This window comes from Nomascus leucogenys, chromosome 19, assembly GCF_006542625.1.
Source record: "Nomascus leucogenys isolate Asia chromosome 19, Asia_NLE_v1, whole genome shotgun sequence".
Taxonomy (NCBI): Eukaryota; Metazoa; Chordata; class Mammalia; order Primates; family Hylobatidae; genus Nomascus; species Nomascus leucogenys.
Window position 1 is genome coordinate 49,952,916 of NC_044399.1, and position 21,997 is coordinate 49,974,912.

Genomic DNA, 21,997 nt, shown 5'->3' on the forward strand with positions numbered 1-21,997 from the left:
AATGCATATAAAGTATTTTCAATAATGGTCAAAATAATGAATAATGCCCAAAATAACAGCTGTTGTTAGTATTGCTGTATTTTTGTCATTTGTAAATAAGTAGTATTTCTCCAGTCTTTAAGCAATACAGTCATACATTGCTTAATGATAGGGATACATTCTGAGAAATGGGTTCATTAGGTGATTTCATTGTTGTGCAAACATCATAGAGTGTACTTACAAGCCTAAATGGCATAGGCTTTACAAATCTATACAGCATGTTACTGTACTGTAGGCAACTGTAACACAATGGTAAGTATCTAAACATGTCTAAGCATAGAAAAGGTGTGGTAAAAATACAGTGTAAAAGATTTTAAAATGGTACACCTGTGTAGGACACATATCATGAATGGAGCTTGCAGGACTGAAAGTTGCTCTGAATGAGTCAGTGAGTGAGTGATGAGTGAATGTGAAGGTCTAGGACATTACTGCACACTACCATTGACTTTGTAAACACTACACCTAAGCTGCGCTAAATTGTATATAAAAAATTTTCTTCAGTAATAAATTACTTTGCTTACTATAATTTTTTACTTTATAAACTGAATTTTTAAAAACATTTTGACACAGCTTAAAACACAAACACATTGTATAGCTGTAGAAAAATATTCTCTTCCTTTATATCCTTATTCTATAAGCTTTTTCCTATTTTTAAAATTTTTAATGTTTATTTTACTTTTTAACTTTTTTGTTAGGAATGAATACACATACGTGCATATTAACCTAGGCCTATACAGGGTCAGGATCATCAGTATCACTCTCTTCTACCTCCACATCTTGTCCCACTAGAAGGTCTTCGGGGCAGTCACAGTCATGGAGCTGTCATCTTTTCTGATAACAGGGCCTTCTAACCTGTCTAAAGCTATTTTACAGTTAACTTTTAAAAAATAAGTAGAAGGAATATACTGTAGAATAAAAATTATAATAAATACATAAACCAGTAACAGCAGTTTATTATCATTATCCAGTATTGTGTTCTGTACATAATTATACGTGCTAGACTTTAATACCACTGGCAGCACAAATAGGTTTGTTTACATTAGCATCACCACAAACATGTGAGTAATGTGTTGTGCTACAACATTAAAACACCTATGATGTTACTATAGGAATTTTTCAGCTCCATTATAATTTTATGGGGCCAGCATCATATATGTGGTCCATCGTTGACCAAAATGTAGTTATGTGGCACATGATTGTACTTTTGCTACCCTTATTTCAACTTAGTCTGATTGCTAGCCTTGGAGTGTGAAGAATTCATACCCTGTGGTGCTAGTGTAAAATCAAATATAATCTACCTCTTTAGCTTTTCTGTTATATAATTGGAATGAAAAAAATAGTGCTTTTTTTTTCCTTCATTTTTGAGATTGAGTTACCGTGGAGGGAAAGAACATGTGTGTGTTTTACCAGTAGAACGCATTCTTTGTGTTACCTCTTCCATTTTTAACATTTTATGTTTCCAGTTTATAAACTTTGCCTCCAGTTTGATGAAGAAAATTTAGCTATTAGAAAGTATTTAAAATCTCAAAAGTATGATATTTTAAAATGTTGGCAGGTTTAAAGATAACTTAGTTTTTCAACTCTTGCCCAAAATTATACTTGTATACTATAATTTGTATTGAATTACTTGGTCTTATTTATCATCCTAGTAAGATCTATTTTATATAATTTGATTCACTTTTTATATTGAATTATGTTGTTTTTGTAATACACCTTTCATATTTCTTCAAAGAAAACTAGTGTTGGGTTATTGCTAATTTTGCTTCGTGGTTTGGTTATTTACGTATAAAAATTATATTGTTTTAAAAATTGCAAAGTGATTGTTTATTGACAAATCAGCAAGAATTAATGTTGAAATGCAAGTTTTTTCCCCTATCCTTAGCTAAGTGTGTAGATATCTTTGTTTTGTTTCTTTAATAGATAGCAAACAATAAAGATGCATTGAGGAAGACATGGAACCCTAAGTTTACATTGAGAAGTCACTTTGATGGCATCCGAGCCCTTGCTTTCCATCCCGTTGAGCCTGTTTTGATAACAGCATCAGAGGATCACACATTAAAAATGTGGAATTTACAGAAAACAGCCCCAGCCAAAAAGTGAGAATATTCTACTTTAACATTATTTGAATATTTTAAGTAACATTTTCAGCAGAAAACTACATATTTTATTATTTCTATTAAATTTCCCAAACATTTCTTCTAGTTCTTTCTTCTATGTCATGTAATTTATTGTGTTTTTCCATTTATACAACCTAATGCTAGGTTAGAAAACTGATGCTTAGGAAGATATGGTATTATCTGTTGGTTTCACCAGGGTTTGTGAATACTGATTACAGTCTTTATACATAACAGTATTTTTAAATGGCTGCCATATTTGGGGAGCCCCTTATCTATACGGAAGGTTTGGACTGTTCTTATAAACAGGTATATGCATCTTTAAAATAACCAAATCTCCACTTCCACCTTGCCCCATTGTTTACTAGATTTAGACTTATGGGATGGAGCAGAGAAAAGCCTCACTGGGATGGGTGGAGGGTCTTGGTCTTGTCTTTTGGCCTTGAGACTTTAGGTACTTTCCATACCCACCAATATGTCTAGACTCAGAGGCTAACTTAACTGCTAGTGCTCGCCTTGGCCCTTTAGTTCCTGTCTAAGAATGGATAGACATGAATTAGTGTAAACCCTTTAAAAGTCACATAGCTAAACCTGATTCTACTTGCTTGGATCCTTATCGGAGCTCCACTCCTTTGGGTCACATGTCAAAAAAAAAAAAGAACCAGCATCTGCCAGCAAAGACCCTTTTGCAGTGTTAGGCACTTTGTTATTATAAGAGTCATCACTGAACATCAAATAGAGGAGGTTACAAAAATTTTACTACCAATGGAGGAAATCTGTTGCCTGGCTTAAGAGAGATCAATGTCATTCATGCTGTGTCATACATAGGGTAGATGAAATACTTGATTATCAGTCTGCTTCAGATAGCTCAACCAGATATTGCTAAAACCAGATGGACTTTCACATAGATTAGGTGTTTTTAGAAGAGAAAAATAGTTTACTGATTATACATTGTAAGATAACATGTCTGTGCATAACTGCAAGACAATGTAGAAAACAGTAAGTACGTGACTTTAAATCCAGTTTCCATCAAAGTCATAGCCAGTATTAGGGTATAGTGTACCTATAATAATGGTGTTCTGAGTAATGAATAAACTGATAATTTGGACAGTCTCTTCAGTATGAAGGATAGACATATTATCCTTATTGGAAAGGCAAGGAAATAAAAGTACCATTTGCTGATATCCCACTATGTGCATGATTGTGTCCTGGGGTGTTTTTTAAATTGTAGAATCCCGTTTAATCCTGTGATTATTTGGTGTTATTCCCATTTTTCTGTTTTGTTTTAAACGGAGTAATCTGAAGTTCTGAAAGATTAAATAATTTGCTTAAAGTTAGCCAATTAGTGACAGAACTGGAAATTGAGTTCAGAAATTTATCTCTTCAAAGCTCATGTTGTTTGTCTTGAATGAAGCTGTCTTTCCCTTTAGTCAAATAGATTATGACAGGGCTAAAAATACTGTAACATGATGTTATTACTAAACAAGAATCTTGTTTCTTGATGCCATGAAACTATAATTGGTTTTAAGTAAGCTTTCTTATGTATCATGTAGTTGAGAATGGTATATTCCCATAATGTTTGTATTTTTAAAGGCAGTTTTATGACATATGTTTAATTGTACTGTTTACTGAAACTTAGAATGGTAAAGTCATCTCTCTCTGATTTAGGAGCACTTCTCTTGATGTAGAACCTATCTATACATTCAGAGCCCATAAGTAAGTATATGCTTTTTCTTTATTTTAAACTGATATCTTTGTAAAATAGCCTGGTTAGAATATTTTATTTTCTTTCACTTACTAGGTATTCTTTGTATTTAGGAGTGTTTTTTTAATTTAAAAGAATTTGGCAGATAATATAATGCTAAAACCAAGTTCATCATTGCCAAATAGGGATTTGTGCTTAAATTAGATTTTATTTACATGATGTTTAAGTGAGGTACATATTTATATCTTTAAACTAGAGCCAACTAGGTTTAAATATTAGAAATTCCAACTTTTTTTCCTCATATAATCTGGATTAAAATATTTAAGTGCCTGCTTTGGTAGTAGATACCCTACAATTGGAAAGATACAGAGATTAGCAAGGCCTCAGTACAGGCTGACACAGATTCACGAAGGGTTCCATATTTTTCTTTTTCTTTTCTTTTCTTTTTTTTTTTTTTTTTTTTTGAGATGGGGTCTCGCTCTGTTGCCCAGGCTGGAGTGCAGTGGCATGATCCAGTGGAGACAAGGTTTTACACTGTTGGCCAGGGTGGTCTTGAACTCCTGGGCTCGAACTCTTGACCTCAAGTGATCCACCCACCTCAGCCTCCCAAAGTGCTAGGATTACAGGTGCCTGGCCGAAGGGTTTCATGTTTTTCTAAACATGGAAACAAAAGAATATTACCAGCCACCACAAAAACACAACTAGTTACATAGACCATTGACACTTTATAGCAATTACACAGTCAAGTATGTGTAATAACCAGCTAACAACATGATGACAGGATCAAATGGGCGCATATCAGTGTTAACCTTGAATGTAAAAGGGCTAAATGCCCCAATTAAAAGGCATACAGTGGCAAGTTGCATAAAGAAGCAAGACCCAACTGTATTCAATCTTTAAGCGACCCACCTCACATGCAGTAACACCCATAGGCTCAAAGCAAAGGGATGAAGAACAATCAACCAAGCAAATGGAAAACAGAAAAAAGCAGGAGTTGCTACTCTAATTTCAGACAAAACAGACTTTAAACCAACAAAGATCAGTAAAGACAAAGAAGGGCATTACATGACAATAAAGGATTCAATTCAAGAGAAGTCTTAACTATCTTAAATACATATGCACCCAACATAGGAGCACCCAGATTCGTAAATTCTTAGAGACTGTCAAAAAGATTTATATAACTATACAATAATAGTGGGTGACTTTAACACCCCACTTATGTATTAGATCATCAAGGCAGAAAACTAAAATATTTGGGAGCTGAACTTGATACTTGACCAAATGGACCTAACATATATCTACAGAACTCTCCACTGCAAAACAATAGAATATACATTCTTCTCATTTGTACATGGCACATATTCTAAAATCAGCCACACTCCTGACCATTAAACACTTCTCGGCAAATTTAGAAAAACTGAAATCATACCAACCACACTTTCAGACCAAACACAATAAAAATAAAAGTCAGTGGCTGGGTGCAGGGGCTCATGCTTGTAATCCCAGCACTTTGAGAAGCTGAGGCAGGCAGATTGCATGAGCTCAGAATTTCTGGACCAGCCTGGGCAACATGGCAGAACCCCACCTCTACAAAAAATACAAAAATCAGCCACTAGCAGTGACGTGTTCCTGTAGTTTCAGCTCCTTAGGAGGCTGAGGTGAGAGGATAAATTGAGCCCGGGAGATGGAGTTTGCAGTGAGCTGAGGTCATGCCATTGCACACCAGCCTGGGCAACAGAGCAAGCAATACCCTGTCTCAAATAAATAAATAATAGAAATCAATACCAAGATCGCTCAAAACCATACAATTACATGGAAATTAACCAGCTCCTGAATGACTTATTGGTAAATAATGAAATTAAGGCAAAAATCAAGAAATTCTTTGAAACTAATGAAACCAAAGCTACAACATACCAGAATCTCTGGGAAATTCTGTGTTGAGAGGGAAATTTATGGTGCTAAACGCCCACATCAAAAAATTAGAAAGATCTCGGCCAGTGCAGTGGCTCACACCTGTAATTCCAGCACTTTGGGAGGTTGAGGCGGGCGGATCACAAGGTCAGGAGTTTGAGACCAGCCTGGCAAACATGGTGAAACCCCATGTCTACTAAAAATATAAAAATTAGCTGAGTACGGTGGCATGCACCTGTAATCCCAGCTGCTCAGGAGGCTGAGGCAGGAGAATTGCTTGGACCCAGGAGGCAGAGGTTGCAGTGAGCCGATATGTCGCCTCTGCACTCCAACCTGGGCAACAGAGTGAGATTCCATCTCAAAAAATAGTTGGATCTCAAATTAACAACTTAACGTCACACACAAGAGAAAACCAACCCCAAAGCTAGCAGAAGACAAGAAATAACCAAACTCAGAGCTGAACTGAATGAAATTGAGACACAAAAAAACCATATAAAAGATCACTGAAACCAGAAGTTGGTTCTTTGAAAGAATAAGATAGGTAGACCACTAGCTAAACTAATAAAGGAAAAAAGAGAAGATCCAAATAAACACAACCAGAAATGATAAATGTAATATTGCCACCAACCCCACAGAAATACAAAAACCAACCAGAAACTATTATGAACACCTCTATGCACACAAACTAGAAAACGTAGAAGAAATGGATAAATTCCTGGAAACAACATCCCAAGACTAAACCAGGAAGAAATTCTAACTGTGAACAGACCAATAATGAGTTCTGAAATGGAATCAGTAATAAAAAGCTTACCAACAAGAAAAAGGCCAGGTTGAGATGGATTCACAACTGAATTCTACCTAGCACATAAAGAAGAGCTGGCGCCATTCCTACTAAAACTATTCCAGAAAATTGAGGAGGAGGGGCCGGGTGCAGTGGCTCATGCCTGTAATCCCAGCACTTTGGGAGGCCAAGGTGGGTGGATCACCTGAGATCAGGAGTTCAAGACCAGCCTGGCCAACATGGTGAAACCCCATCTCTGCTGGGCGTGGTGGCAGGTGCCTGTAATCCCAGCTACTCAGGAGGCTGAGGCAGGAGAATCACTTGAAACCGGGAGGCAGAGGTTGCAGTAAGCTGAGATTGCACCCATTGCATTCCAGCCTGGGCGACAAGAGTGATGAAGCTCCACTCAAAAAAAAAAAAAGAGGGACTTTTCCCTAACTCATTCTATGAGGCCAGCATCATCGTGATACCAAAACCTGGCAGAGATACAACAAAAAGGAAAACTTCAGGCCAATATCCTTGATGAACATAGAAGCAAAAATCTTCAACCAAATACTAGCAGAGCAAATCCAACAGCACATCAAAAAGCTAATCCACCACAATCAAGCAGGCTTCATCCCTGGGTTGCAAGGTTAGTTCAGTATACACAAATCAATAAATGTGGTTCATCACATGAACAGAACTGAAAACAAAAATCACATGATCATCTCAATAGATGCAGAAAAGGCTTTCGATAAAATTCAGCATCACTTCATTTTAAAAACCCTGAACAAACTAGGCATTGAAGGAACATACCCCAAAATATTAAAAGCCATCTATGACAAGCTCACAGCCGACATCACACTGAACTGCAAAATCTGGAAGCATTTCTCGAGAACTGGAACAAGACAAGGATGCCTACTCTCACCACTCCTATTCAATATAATACTGGAAGTCCTAGCCAGAGTAGTCAGGCAAGAAAAAGAAAAGGCATTCAAATAGGAAGAAAGGCAGTCAAACTGTCTTTGTTTGCAGACAATATAATTTTATACCTAAAAAATGCTATAGTCTCTGCCCAGAAGCTCCCAGATCTGATAAAACAACTTCAGCAAATTTCTGGGTATAAAATCAATGTATGAAAATCAGTACCATTTATATACACCAATAATGCCCAAGCTGAGTACGAAATCAAGAATGCAGTCTCATGTACAGTAGCCACAAAAAAGATAAAATAACTAGGAATATAGCTAACCATGGAGGTGAAAGATCTCTACAATGAGAATTACAAAACATTGCTCAAAGAAAATCAGAGATGACACAAAGAAATGGAAAAACATTCTATGCTCATGGATAGAAAGAATCTATTGTTAAAATGGCCATACTGCCCAAAGCAATTTACAAATTCAATGCTATTCCTATCAAACTGCCAATGACATTCTCACAGAATTAGAAAAAATGTTGAAAATTCATATGGAAACCCAAAGAGCCAAGGCAATCCTAAGCAAAAAGAACAAAGCTGGAGGCATCACATTACCTGACTTCAAACTATACTACAGGGCTATAGTAACCAAAACAGCATGGTACTGGTACAAAAACAGAAGGATGGACCAATGAAACAGAATAGAGAGCCCAGAAATAAAGCTGCACACCTACAACCGTCTAATCTTCAACAAAGTTGACAAAAGCAATGGGGAAAGGACTACCTATTCAATAAATGATGCTGGGATAAATGGCTAGCCATATGCAGAAGATTGAAACTGGACCCCTTCCTTATACCATATATAAAAATCAATTCAAGATAGATTTAAGACTTAAATGCAAAACCTAAAACTAAAAAAAGTTGAAGAAAACCTAGGGAATACCATTCTAGACATAGGCCCTGGCAAAGATTTCATGATGAAGACACCAAAAGCAATTGCAACAATGACAAAAAAAAAATGACAAATGGGACCTAGTTTAACTGAAGAGCTTCTGCACACATTAGAAACTATCAACAGAGTAAATAGACAACCCACAGAATGAGAGAAAATATTTGCGAACTATGAATCTGACAGAGGACCAATATCCAGAATCTATAAGTAACCTAAACAAATTAACAAGCTAAAAACAGGCCGGGCGCGGTGGCTCACGCTTGTAATCCCAGCACTTTGGGAGGCCGAGGTGGGCAGATCACGAGGTCAGGAGATCGAGACCACGGTGAAGCCCCGTCTCTACTAAAAATACAAAAAATCAGCCAGGCGTGGTGGCAGGCGCCTGTAGTCCCAGCTACCCAGGAGGCTGAGGCAGGAGAATGGCGTGAACCTGGGAGGCGGAGCTTGCAGTGAGCCAAGATTGTGCCACTGCACTCCAGCCTGGGTGATGGAGCGAGACTCCGTCTCAAAAAAAATAAAAAAATAAAAACAACCCCATTAAAAAGTGGGCAAAGGACGTGAACAGATAGTTTCCAAAAGAAGACATACATGCAGCCAACAGACATGAAAAAATGCTCATCATCACTTATTACAGAAATGCAAATCAAAAATTAACAAGCAAAAAACAACCCCATTAAAAAGTGGGCAAAGAACATGAACAGATAGTTTCCAGAAGAAGACATACATGTGGCCAACAGACAGGAAAAAATGCTCAACATCACTTATTATTACAGAAATGCAAATCAAGACCACAATGAGATGCCATGTCACACCAGTCAGAATGGCTGTTATTAAAAGGTCGAAAGATAACAGATGCTGGCAAGGCTGTGGAGAAAAGGGAACACTTAAATGCTGCTGGTAGGAGTGTAAATTAGTTCAGCCACTGTGGAAAGCAGTTTGGTGATTTCTCAGAGAAGTTTGAACTACCAGTCAACCTAGCATTATTAGGTATATACCCAAAGGAATATAAATCATTCTGCTATAAAGAGACATGCATGTGTGTTAATCATAGCACATAGTAGCAAAGACATGGAATCATCCTAAATGCCCATCAGCAGTAAACTGGATAAAGAAAATGTGGTACATATACACCGTGGAATACGATGCACCCATAAAAAAATGAGATTCTGTCCTTTGCAGGAAAATCATGGAACTGAAGACCATCAGCTTAAGCAAACTAATGCAGGAACAGAAAACCAAATACTGCATGTTCTCACTTGTAAGTGAGAACTAAACATTGAGTATACATGGACACAAGAAAGGAACAATAGACACTAGGGCCAACTTGACTGTGGAGGGTGGGAGGAGGGTGAGGATTGAAAAACTACCCATTGTGTACTATGCTTTTTTCCTGAGTGAGGGAATAATAGGTACAGCAAACCGCCAAGGCATGCAATTTATCTATAGAACCAACCTGCACATATACCCTTGAAACTAAAAGTTAAAAAAGTTTTGTGAGAAGTGTGTGTGTGTGTGTGTGTGTGTGTGTGTGTGTGTGTGTATGTGATGATACATTGCATTTTTTTTTCTGTTTCTGTTTAAGAAATGTGCCTTTTCTCTTGATTTAGCACAGATTGGCATACTTTTTATATAATGAGTCACATAATAAATATCCGACTTAGGCTGTTAGGCTTTTTGAAATATTTTAGGATTTGCTAGTCATATAATTTCTGTTGCATATTCTTGTTTTTTGTTTTGTTTTGTTTTATAACCCTTTAAAAATGTAAAGCCGTTCTTAGCTTGAGGACTGTACAGAAACAGACCAGTGGTTGGATTTGACCTGCAGACCATAATTTACCAACCTCTTAAACCAGAGGAAGAAAAATGAACAGTGCTTTGATAGTACCTGTGTTTTCATTTTTTATAAAAAGCAGAAAAATAGAAAGCCATTTGGGTAATTAAACATTCTTATTTTTAACAAGTCATATTATCAGGTTGGTTTTTGAGAATAGCAGTTGATTTATTTTTTTTAATCTCCCAGAGGTCCAGTGCTTTGTGTGGTAATGAGCAGCAATGGTGAGCAGTGTTACAGTGGTGGTACTGATGGACTGATCCAGGGCTGGAATACCACTAATCCCAACATCGACCCCTATGATTCTTATGGTAGGTGATTTCCCAAAGATCTGAAGGAATAAAATTGGTTTTTTAAACACATTTTTTCATAGAATATAAAAGGAAGAGATAAAGAGATTTTTGAAAATAAATAGGTAAAGAGAACCACATCTTTATTTTGTTAAGAAGGACTTCTGTATTTAGGAATTAACTTGATATACAATGCTAAAAGAAGAAAAGAAAAAAACATTCTTGAAAATACAGTTCCCACTTCTCCAAAGTCTTATTGATTGGAAATACAGGCTTGATTGATGGTTGTTTTCTTATTTTAGGCGTCTGTAGAGTTCTTGATACATTATTACTAATCTGTAATAGTATTTCATCACTGTTCTTGTCAAACAACTTTTAAGGAAAATGAATGTTGGTGCTATTCCTTTGGTCAATTATTGGAGGGCTGTAGAAGCTAATAATTTTTAAAGTCCATGACACCAAAATATGTAAAGGGCCTCAAAAGTTAAGAAGTGCCCTTTAGTTTTGGGAACAGTACCATACATCATAAATCATATTATAATCTATCAATGGATATGACCATAGATTCATTTGTAAAAACTATTTAGGAATTGGCTATTTTGGTTTTCTGTTAAGTTCTAGAGTAGTTTGAAGTATCACATTTGTCATAAAAGCATTTTAATTTCATCATCATTTTAGATTAATTTTACCACCAAATCAGAGTAAGGATAAGAAATTCAATAAACAAAATTTTTTCCCAGCATGCATTTAATGAGCATTAATATTTTGTGAAACGTAACCCCACTCTTCCCTAATTCTCTTATAAGTTATCTGTTCCACGTCTTTCCTTACTTCCTGTACCTCTCTGCCAGAGGATCAGCTGTCCCTCATTCTGTCCTAGGCCAGTCCTTCCCATTTTGACTGTATTCATTTTAGTTTCTTTTGTGACTGTACTCGAATCTCTGTCTCTTTGCGACTGCATTCTAACCTCTTGCTCTTCTGCTCTCGTTTTCTTGCATCTTAATTAAGCCTTACTCTCCTTGCTCCCTTTCCATCCCCTCAGCAAATAAGTAAATTCGGGTATCTTCCATTCTGGGCAAGGAGAAGCCTTTTCTTGACCTTGTTTCCGTCTCTGCCTTCTCTTTAGTCCCTCTCTTTTCCTCATCATCTGTTTCTTTGATGGTATTGTCTAGAAAACACAATTACCAGTTACTAATTTCATGTTTTTTCTCTGTGCTTCATCCGTCTACATTCTGGCTTCTGGCTACAGCACTTACATATAACAAGATTGTCAGTAACTAATTGCCTGATCCAAGAATATTTTACAGTCTTTTATTTTACTGGATGTATTGGCTGTATCTGAGATTGTTAACAACTCCATCCTTTTTGAAATCTGTCCATTCTATTGGCTTTTTGACACTTTCTGACAATTTCTGTTCCCTGTCCTTCATAAACTGCTTTTATTTTTCTTGCCTTAAATATTGACATAAAGACCCAGACCCTAACTTTTTGCAGTGTACAAACATTCCTTGAGAGACTGAATCTACATCTGTGCTTTTACATATAGTTGACTCATAAATCTTTAAGCTTCAGATTGACTACAGGAATTTCAGGATGACTGTTTCATTGTCTGTAAATCCTAGCATTTTCTGTGTTTCTTCTCCCGTATATTCTTTTTTAGTTGGTGGCACTATGAGCATCACCCAGACTAGAAACCTAAGAATTACTTCAGATTCCCTGTTCTGTCACACTGTCCCCGCTTACTGATTACCTAGTTTTTTGATAATGACTCCCTAAATATTTCTTGAATTTACTTTTTCTGCTCTGGCCCTCTCACTGCTTCCCGTGGCCTTAGGTCTTTGTCACTTTTTGTCTGCTGAAACAATCCCTTGCCTTTGTCTTGATTCTATCCAGTCTGTCTTCTGTACTACTACCAAGCTTACCTTATTAAATACATACTTGATCCTGCTGCCCCTGGAGACAGATTCCTTGTTGCTTTCAGGATAATTTCCAAGTTCCTTAATACGTAGTAGAAATCACACCGTAAACTAGATGCCCTCATCCCATCTACTTCCTATTTCAAAGTCCACACTCCAGTAATACTGAATTGCTTATACATTTCCTTGCATATCATGCTGTTTCTTTTTTCATGTGGTTTTGTAGGTGCTGCCTCCTTGTCAAGCATGTTCTCCCCCTCTTCTTCAACTGGCTAACGTCTGTAAATTCTAGGTTTCACTCTCCAAGTTTTCACTCATTCCAGTTACTCTCTGTGCTAACTGATGTCTGTCACAATTATTGTACTTTCAGCATTGTCTATTGAGGACTGGGATAGAATTGGGTCTTAATCATATATTTGGCTCCATCATTGAGCATAGCACCTGACACACAGTGTGTCTTCAATATTTTATGGTATGTGTGACATTGGATATAAGACATAATACCATTGACATTTCCAGACTTAACATTTGTGAGTCATCTTGAAAGTACCACTTCATAGAGTCATTGTGAAGATTAATAAAGTTTCCAATTTGACTTTTATCATGAGACTGTGCTTAACCTCCCCACTTCCCTCCCTCTTCCCCTGCATACACTATCACCACATCTCAGTTACTGCTGTTTGAGAATTTGGGGATTCCTGTAGATGTCACTTCCTGTCCATTATGAATGCCGTATTTTCAGGAAAAACTGCCATCCATCATATAGTAAGATAAGTGGACAGAAGGAAGTATAGCCAAAGTGCTAAGGGACTTCAGAGAGGGAGAGGACCTCTCTGTTCACTTCCTTGGGGAGTATGAGTTGTGGTTTCTCCAAAGATTAATTAAATTCAAATGATTTTGTATTAACATGCTTTAAAAATATTTAGACAAATGGAAGGACAAAAGGAAGGGGGAGGAAATAGTCAGTTTTTTTAAAGGGAAAAATACGTGCTTTTAACTTTTAATTTAAAATTTTTAAACTTTACATTTGTATATTTCCAAACCTGTTTTGATTTACTGTAGCCTGTCAGAAGAATAATAGAAACCAAGAATCATATTTTATACTGTTATCAGGTGCTATTGTTTATATATTTTACTTTCTCTGAAATCTAAGTACCTTTGTGATTTTTTTTTTTCCTCCTGATTTTGCATTTTTACTGTTTTTTATAGATCCTTCTGTTTTACGAGGCCCTCTGCTAGGCCACACGGATGCAGTCTGGGGTTTGGCTTATAGTGCAGCACATCAGCGTTTGTTGTCCTGTTCAGCAGATGGCACTCTGCGTTTATGGAATACAACTGAGGTTGCTCCAGCACTAAGTGTATTTAATGATACTAAAGGTACATACTTTAAAAAATCATTTTGCTGAATCCTCTATAAAACAGTTTATTCTGAAAATAAGCAAGCAGATAAATGATTCTCTGAACTCTTTAAATTTAATTTGAAAGTTTTTGAAGCAACAAAAGTGTATTTGTTTGAATTTCCAACCTATATATAATTTTGTTTTGTTTTGTTTTTGTTTTTGTTTGTTTTTTTTGAGACAGAGTATCACTCTGTTGCCCAGGCTGGAGTGCAGTGGCGCAGTCTCGGCTCACTGCAACCTCCATCTCCCAGGTTCAAGCGATTCTCCTGCCTCAGCCTCCAGCACACACCACCACGCTCAGCTAATTTTTGTAGTTTTTTAGTTGAGACAGGGTTTCGCTATGTTGGCCAGGCTGGTCTGGAACTCCTGACCTCAAGTGATTCACCTGCCTCAGGCTCCCGAAGTGCTGGGATTACAGGCGTGAGCCACTGCACCCGGCCTATAATTTTTAAAAGCATAGTTTTTGGTGAAAGAACACACAGATTTTAGATTTTAAAAAATTAAGATATAATTTATATGTAGTGAAAAACAGATATTAAGGATACATTTCAGTGAGTCTGATAGATGAGTACACCCATGTAACTTATACATCAATCAAGACATAGAGTCCAGGTGTGGTGGCTCACACCTGTAATCCTAGCACTTCGGGAGGCTGAGGCAGGAGGATCACGAGAGGCCAGGAATTTGGGACCAGCTGGGCAACATAGCGAGGCCCTGTCTCTACATTTTCTTTAAAAAACAAACAAAAAAGACTATATTTGCCCATTCTCGTACCACTATAAAGAAATACCTGAGACTGGGTAATTTGTTTAAAAAAAAAAAAAAAAGGTTTAATTGGCTGACGGTTCTGTACAGGAAGCATAGCAGCTTTTGTTTGGCTTCTGGGGAGGCCTCAAGCAATTTACAATCATGGCAGAAGGCAAAGGGACAGGAGGCATGTTTTACATGGCCGGAGCAGGAGGAAGAAGGGGGTGGGACATACTTTTAAACAACCAAATCTTGTGAGAACTCTATCACGAGAATAGCACCAAAGGGGAAAATCCGCCCATGATCCAGTCACCTCCCGCCAGGCTGTATCTCCAACACTGGGGATTACAGTTTGACATGTGACTTGAGTGGGGACACAGATCCAAACCATATGAAAGATAGAACATTTCCTTTATCTCCCCAAAGTTCCTTCGTGTCTTTCCAAGTCAATCCCCGCCTCTCCTTATTCCCAACCAGACGTACCCACTGTTGTGATTTCTTTCATCATAGATTAGTTTTATCTACTCAAACGTCATGTAAATGGAATAGTACAGTATGTGTTCTTTGTATCTTGCTTTTATTCTTCATTATAATGTTTTTGAAATTCATTTGTGTTATATCAATTATTTCTTTCATTTTTATTTGATAGTATTTTATTAAGCCATAATTTGTCTATTCATTTATATCTTGATGGATATTTGGGTTGTCTCTAGTTTTTTGCTATTTTGAACAAGGCTGCTATGAACATTCATATATTTTCATTATAGGTGTGTAGAGACTTAGAATTGCTGGACTTTCAGGTGGATGTTTATTTTACTTTATGTGAAATCACTAAAAATTTTTCAAAAAAATTTTGTGGTTGTACCATTTTACACCTTTGACAGCAGTGTATGAGCATTCCAGTTGCTCTGCATCCTTACAAACATACGGTATTGTTAGTCTATTTAACTTTAGCCATTCTGGTGGATGTGTAGTAGTATTTCATCATAGTTTATTTGCATTTCTTTGATGGCTGATTTTGATGAGCATTTCTTTTGTTTGCTTATTGGTTATTTGTATATCTTCTGCAATCTACACATTTTTGAACTGTTAGCTTGCTGTAGTTAAATTTTGAGCCAAATGAAAAAAATCAGATTATTATATTCACTTTATATGTTTCCTTCTATTTTTATGTTTATAAATAAGCTGTAAGTTTTCATGTATTCTAGATGGTAAATAAAAATACCTTCTTTATTCTTGAGCTATTATAACTTCTCTCCAGGCTTTGATGAGTTGTCTTCATATGGTATTTGCATGACTCTAACAATAAATAGTAATTTTAAATTTTACTTTTTAATTTCTCTATTTTTGATGAGCTAACATTCCTAATAAGAGATGGGTTTTTTAAAATGAAGAATTCCCACGATGTCTCTCTAAGCTCGAGGTTGGGCGGAAGCAGCAACATTTGTATTTCATACATGTTTTCCATTTGCTTTCTGAATAAAGGCTTGCATTCCATGAATATATCAGTTGAGTAACAGGTAGAAGATCTGCTAAGCAGGTAAGGGAAATAAATAGACTAGGGCTAAAACTTACAAAGAAATAATCTCCAATGTATAGTTTCTTATTCTGATGGTAAGCCTTGTTTACTTCTTAAGGAAACCATGCCATTATTTGTTTTGCTATATTTTAAGCACATTGTCAAGTAGATGGTTTAATTGCCATTCTATTTCAATATGTTCTCTTTCAGAATTGGGAATCCCTGCCTCTGTGGATCTAGTGAGCAGTGACCCGAGCCATATGGTAGCATCATTCAGCAAGGGATATACAAGCATCTTTAACATGGAAACACAACAACGCATTCTCACTTTAGAATCCAATGTAGATACAAGTATGCATACCAATTTTAAATAGTCTGTGTTTTTTTTTTTAACTTAATCAAAATTATGACTACTAGAGTTAGCTGTGAAAAATATTTGTCATTATAAAGCTTTCTGTCTCTTAAATCTCAGAACACAGTTACTTAGAAGGTTGTAATTATTTACCTTTTAAGAATTTGGGTTAAGTTTATGTACATTTATAACTATACTGTTTGAAATAGCATTTGAGCTATTATGGGTCAAGTTTTATTTTATACTAAATGATTAATTTTCAATTCTGTTTGAAGAAAGCCATATTTATTCTGAATAGGAAATAAAATCTATTTTTCATTTCTTGTAATTTCATATTTTAAATCAACTTAATTTTATATTAATAGTATGATTTGGTACAGCTCAATACAGATCATGTTGTGGCACTCAGAATTCCAAACCTGAAGCCTCTCATTGGATGCAGGAAGTCAGGAAATAAATGCTTTTTCAGGTTATGAAGAAGATATTACAGACTCTGTTTTGGTTTTTGGCTTTCTTAGCCATTGCTTTCTGTCATTAGCCATAATCCAGACAATAACAGTTTAGGTTGTAGTTGATGAAGAATACCACATACATATACTGTTGTTTTAATCTGAGAACTAGCTTTAAAAGTGATTACATGTTGTGTGTGTGCAGATGCATGTGAACATGTACATGCATATGTGTACATATGTTCTTGTGGTGTTCTCACTCTCTGTCTCTCTCTCTCTCAAGAAGTTTCTTTATTCCATTGTGGTTTTCATCATTTTCCCTTCCTAACCTGTTGTTCATTGTTTTCTGCTGATATGCTGAGACTTGTTTGGAGAAGTAAGCATGAATAGAACTTTGAGCTACTTGGATGTAAACGAGAGAGACAGGAAAATAAAAACTCAGATGATAGAATTGGAAAAGGAGAATTTTTTTCAGCAAGAAATTACAGGTTTTAGACTCTCAATAAATTTAAAATCATATTTAAATATATGACCCAAAGCTACAGTAGCAAAATAAAAAACTAATATGAAATTAGAAAGGATGAGAACATTTTTGTAATTAACCTTCAGAGATTATATGGCCAATTCGTGAACATCCTGAGTGGAAATAGTGCTTTTTAATGACTGCAGGTTAATAAGATGTCAAGTCTGGTAGATAAGATGGATAAAGAGAACTAGGCGAGTGAGTCCACATTTTCCCCCAAGAGATGTGACCCTAAATTAATAGGACTTTTTACCTGACACTGGAAACATCTTGAGAAAACTTCCAAGAATGTTTTTAACAAAGGCAACATTACTGGAATAAATGATCATTGTTTTGAGTTGTAATATGTCCTGACATTTTCTAAACTATGTTTTTTACTTTTAAAGTTGTATAAAGCAAACTTAGTCTCTTACTGTGTTTTACTGTGAACTACCCCTTGTTATTTATAATTGATTGTGTTGTTCTGTTTTGGAATTTAGCATTTTTTTAAAAAAAATGAAAGGACCAAACAAGCTTCAAGGTGAAAGTGAGTTTTATATAGAGTTTAAAGTGATGAAGGATGTTTGTTAGAATAGGAATAAATTACCCTTCTTCTCATTGATGTCAGTGGTGATTTGACTGTGGTAAAGTCAGAGGTAGTTGAAGCAGATACATCACAAGCCAGGTATGAGTAGTATTCTTTGCATTCTGCCTACTTCTCTGATTTATCATCAAGTGGAGAAGCTTCCTTAAAAGTATTACCAAATAAGAAGTTTCTTTTGCCTGTTTCCATGATTTGATTTCAATCATATTTATTTTCTAGCTCTCAAAGCAATTGAGGCTATTCTCTAAAACGTCTCTCTCAGAATATATGGAATACTTCACTTAAAGTATTTCTTTTTTTGTTGTTACTGTTTTTCTCTTGCTGGACTTTACAACGGGTATTGCTCAATGGAGTATTATCTGTGGAGGAAATAATGCTTAGTCTGAATTTTGTAAATAAACATCTCTTTGTTTAGGATCTAAATCAGGTGTAACTGACTAAGAACTTATTCCACATGGTCAAGTGAGTTTTTGTTTTATATATATATATTTTTTGAAACGGAGTCTCACTCTGTTGCCCAGGCTAGAGTGCAATGGTGCGATCTCAGCTCACTGCAACCTCCACCTCCTGAGCTCAAGCGATTCTCCTGCCTCAGCCTCCCGAGTAGCTGGGACCACAGGCGTGTGCCACCATATCTGGTTCATTTTTGTATTTTTCGTAGAGACAGAGTTTCACCATATTGGCCAGGCTGGTCTCGAACTCCTGACCTCAAGTGATCCACCTGCCTTGGCATCCTAAAGTGCTGTGATTACAGGCGTGAGCCACCATGCCCAGCCACATTTTATATTTAAATAACAGGCTGGGTAATTACCTGCCACTAGCACTGGGAAAAGACTGTCTTCAGTTTTTAAGATGTTATATTTCTAGGAGCCACATGAAAATCCTGCAAGATTAGACTATTTTTAGCTGTATTTTCTGTTATGTGAATATAAACTTGTAATACCTATTCTAGGGTTCAAAAAATTTTTTAAACTCTTTATTTTGAAATAATTTTAAACTTGCAGAAAAGGTACAAAAATAGTATGAGAAGTCCTGGCTACCCTTCACACATATTTAGCAGTTTTTAACGTTTTGTCACATTTGCTTTTTCACTCTATATGTGTGTATAAGTTTTAATTCTGAACCATATGAGAGACATCATGCTGCTATTCTCCTAGATCCTTTAGCGTATAATTCTAAGAACAAGGACATTCTCTGATGTAGTGTATTACAATGATCAAAATCAGGAAACTTAACATTGACACAATACTATTATCTGAGTTACTATTTATATTCAAATTTTGAGAGTTGTTCCAGTAATATATTTTACAAGGACATCCCTTCCTCTCCTTGGACCATAATTTAATTTTTAAAACTTTGACATACCTTCAATTAGTGTTTTCTTTATGTCAGTTTTTCTTTTCTCTTAAAAAAAGCTTAACAGAAATCACTGAGGCTTTAAATTACTGATTTCTTTTTAATAAAAGCCTTTCAGAAAGAATGTGTGATCATTTAGGAACCAATTTTGACAGTTGTGTGATCTGCATGAACCGTCAGGTTGGGAGAGAGTCAGAAGTTAGAATAGGTACTGATTTTGTCACCTGATTGTGGAGGAGTCACAACTTTTTCTGAACCTTGATGTGTTCACTGTAATACAGGCTTAATGATATGTGCTTGCCTATCTCGTTGTGTATATAATTGAAGTTTCTTTGGAACTTACTAACACAAAAAATACAGTTAGGATGCTGACTTTCAGGATTCCAAACCTGGTTCTGTCAAATGATGACCATTTCTATTATGATGAGGAAGAGTGAAAAAGGGATTTAAGGATTAAGAAGCCCTCTTTGTCATATATATCTTTAGATGATAACGATGTGATACAGAACTTTGTATGCAAAAAGAGCTGAGATTTAAATTTGAGAATTATCTCCATGTAAGTGATGATAGAACTTAAAGTAGCAAAATCTCACAGAACATTGTAGAATGAACAGTGTTAGTGGCTGTAGACTAAGCCTTAGATGGCACCCACATGTAGCAGGAAATTGTAATTTATAAATATTTCCAGATTTATCAGGCAATTCTCTTTCCTAACATTGAAATTTTGAAAACAATCACAGAATAAATGAACTAAAGACAAATAATGAAAGTCACATTATTGCTTTTTCTTTTTTCTTTTCTTTTTTTGAGATAGAGTCTCACTCTGACACCTAGGCTGGAATGCAGTGGCACGATCTCGGCTCACTGCAACTTCCGCCTCCTGGGTTCAAGTGATTTTCCTGCCTCAGCCTCCTGAGTAGCTGGGACTACAGGCACGCACCACCACACTTGGCTAATTTTTGTATTTTTAATAGAGACAGGGTTTCACCATGTTGACCAGGATGGTCTCGATCTCCTGACCTCGTGATCCACCCGCCTTGGCCTCCCAACGTGCTGGGATTACAGGCATGAGCCACTGTGGCCGGCCTACTTTTTCAGTCTCTTAGGTTGATAATTCAGTTCTCCTTTGTGTGAAACATATCTTTGACTACATTGTGTTGCTTTTTAATTTTTTCTTTTTAGCAGCCAACTCTTCCTGCCAAATAAATAGAGTCATCAGTCATCCTACTCTTCCGATCAGCATCACTGCTCATGAAGACAGGCACATCAAATTCTATGATAACAATACAGGTAAGAATTTATCAAGAATTGATTTTTATTAAAGCAAAAAAAAAAAAAAATCCCTACCACAGGTAGGCTAATTTTGGTGTCTGTTGGTGGTTTCGTAGTCAGAGAATAGGCACTGAAACCCAAATACTCTCCCGGCTCAGTTTCTCTTCACTCTATCCAAATCTGCTAAGACTAGTCTTTATTATACAATACAGAATCATTTTGGTTTATTTAATAGTGAGCAGATGCTGTATGTAGGCTTTAGAGCCAAGGTTATCACTAGGGACACCAGGAAAAGTTCACTCAAATACCAGTAAAAATGATCTTGCTGTGATCTATTGTAGTATTATATATTGGGGAAAAGTAGAAACATTGGAAATAGAGGCATATGGTCATTATATTTTGTTTAAAATTGTTCAATTATTGAATAGCATTATTCAATATTCAATTATTCCGTTATCAAATAGCCTTTTTTAATGTTGCAGATGGAAAACCTCCAGGTCATTGTATTCGTTTTTCCATGGACTAATCTTTTCTGTGTTATAAAACTGACTAGTTGGTCCTCATTGATTTGAATTGTGCATGGAGATTTGCCCAAGTTTTATTTTATTACGTTTCCCCAGTATAACGGAAATTTAGGAAGCGTTGTGCTGGGAGGAAAGCACCCTATATTAGCTGCCATATTTACCTAAGTGTCTGCCTTGTTAATATGTTGACTTTTGCTGACTGTTTAGCTGCTGGTGATGAATCGTTTAATATTTAAAATTTTTTTGTGTATGTTGTATCCACCAAAGTTGTGGCCATGTTTTCTTTCTGTCCCTTTTTCCTTGCCTCATTGTTTTCTCTCTGTGAATTTGAATTCTGTGTTTCCACAACTCATAATTTGCCAGTAGCTAAAGAATGCAAAGTAGGTGATTAATAATGTCTACATTCTAATTAACAAATGTAGCTTAAGGGATGTGTGTAGAAATTACTGACTTCCATATTGTGGCTTAAAAGACAAAAGTGTAATCTAAGATTTGAGCTTTTTTGGTTTTCCGTATCATTGCCATGATTAGAGGCAAAAGGGAGGCATGTTGTTGTAGTTGATGGAAAAAGCTATTAATACAGTAAGCACACAGAGAGGGATGACTGGAGAAACCAGCATGACATGGTAACTGGCGTATATTGAAGATGAGCAAAGGCATTAATAAGGAGTCACAATCTCTTTTTCCAAAGGCAAACTGATCCACTCGATGGTAGCCCACCTAGAAGCTGTTACAAGTTTAGCAGTTGATCCTAATGGCCTTTACTTGATGTCTGGCAGTAAGTACCTCAAGTATGGATTATTTATTTGTCCTTACCATTTTCATGTTAATGTAA

The 21,997-nt window shown here is 36.2% G+C and overlaps 1 protein-coding gene and 1 pseudogene across 2 annotated transcripts in view; both read left to right on the plus strand.

Moving 5' to 3' along the window:
- Positions 1-21,997, plus strand: part of STRN (striatin) — a 127,372-nt gene that overhangs the window by 95,191 nt on the left and 10,184 nt on the right. For both annotated transcript variants that reach the window (XM_030800705.1, XM_030800706.1), the window contains 7 exons: positions 1,960-2,135; positions 3,822-3,869; positions 10,421-10,542; positions 13,647-13,814; positions 16,314-16,454; positions 20,549-20,656; positions 21,854-21,940. In XM_030800705.1, coding sequence (XP_030656565.1) covers positions 1,960-2,135; positions 3,822-3,869; positions 10,421-10,542; positions 13,647-13,814; positions 16,314-16,454; positions 20,549-20,656; positions 21,854-21,940 — 850 coding nt within the window. The remainder of the gene's footprint in view (positions 1-1,959; positions 2,136-3,821; positions 3,870-10,420; positions 10,543-13,646; positions 13,815-16,313; positions 16,455-20,548; positions 20,657-21,853; positions 21,941-21,997) is intronic.
- Positions 4,188-4,284, plus strand: LOC115831600 (annotated as a pseudogene).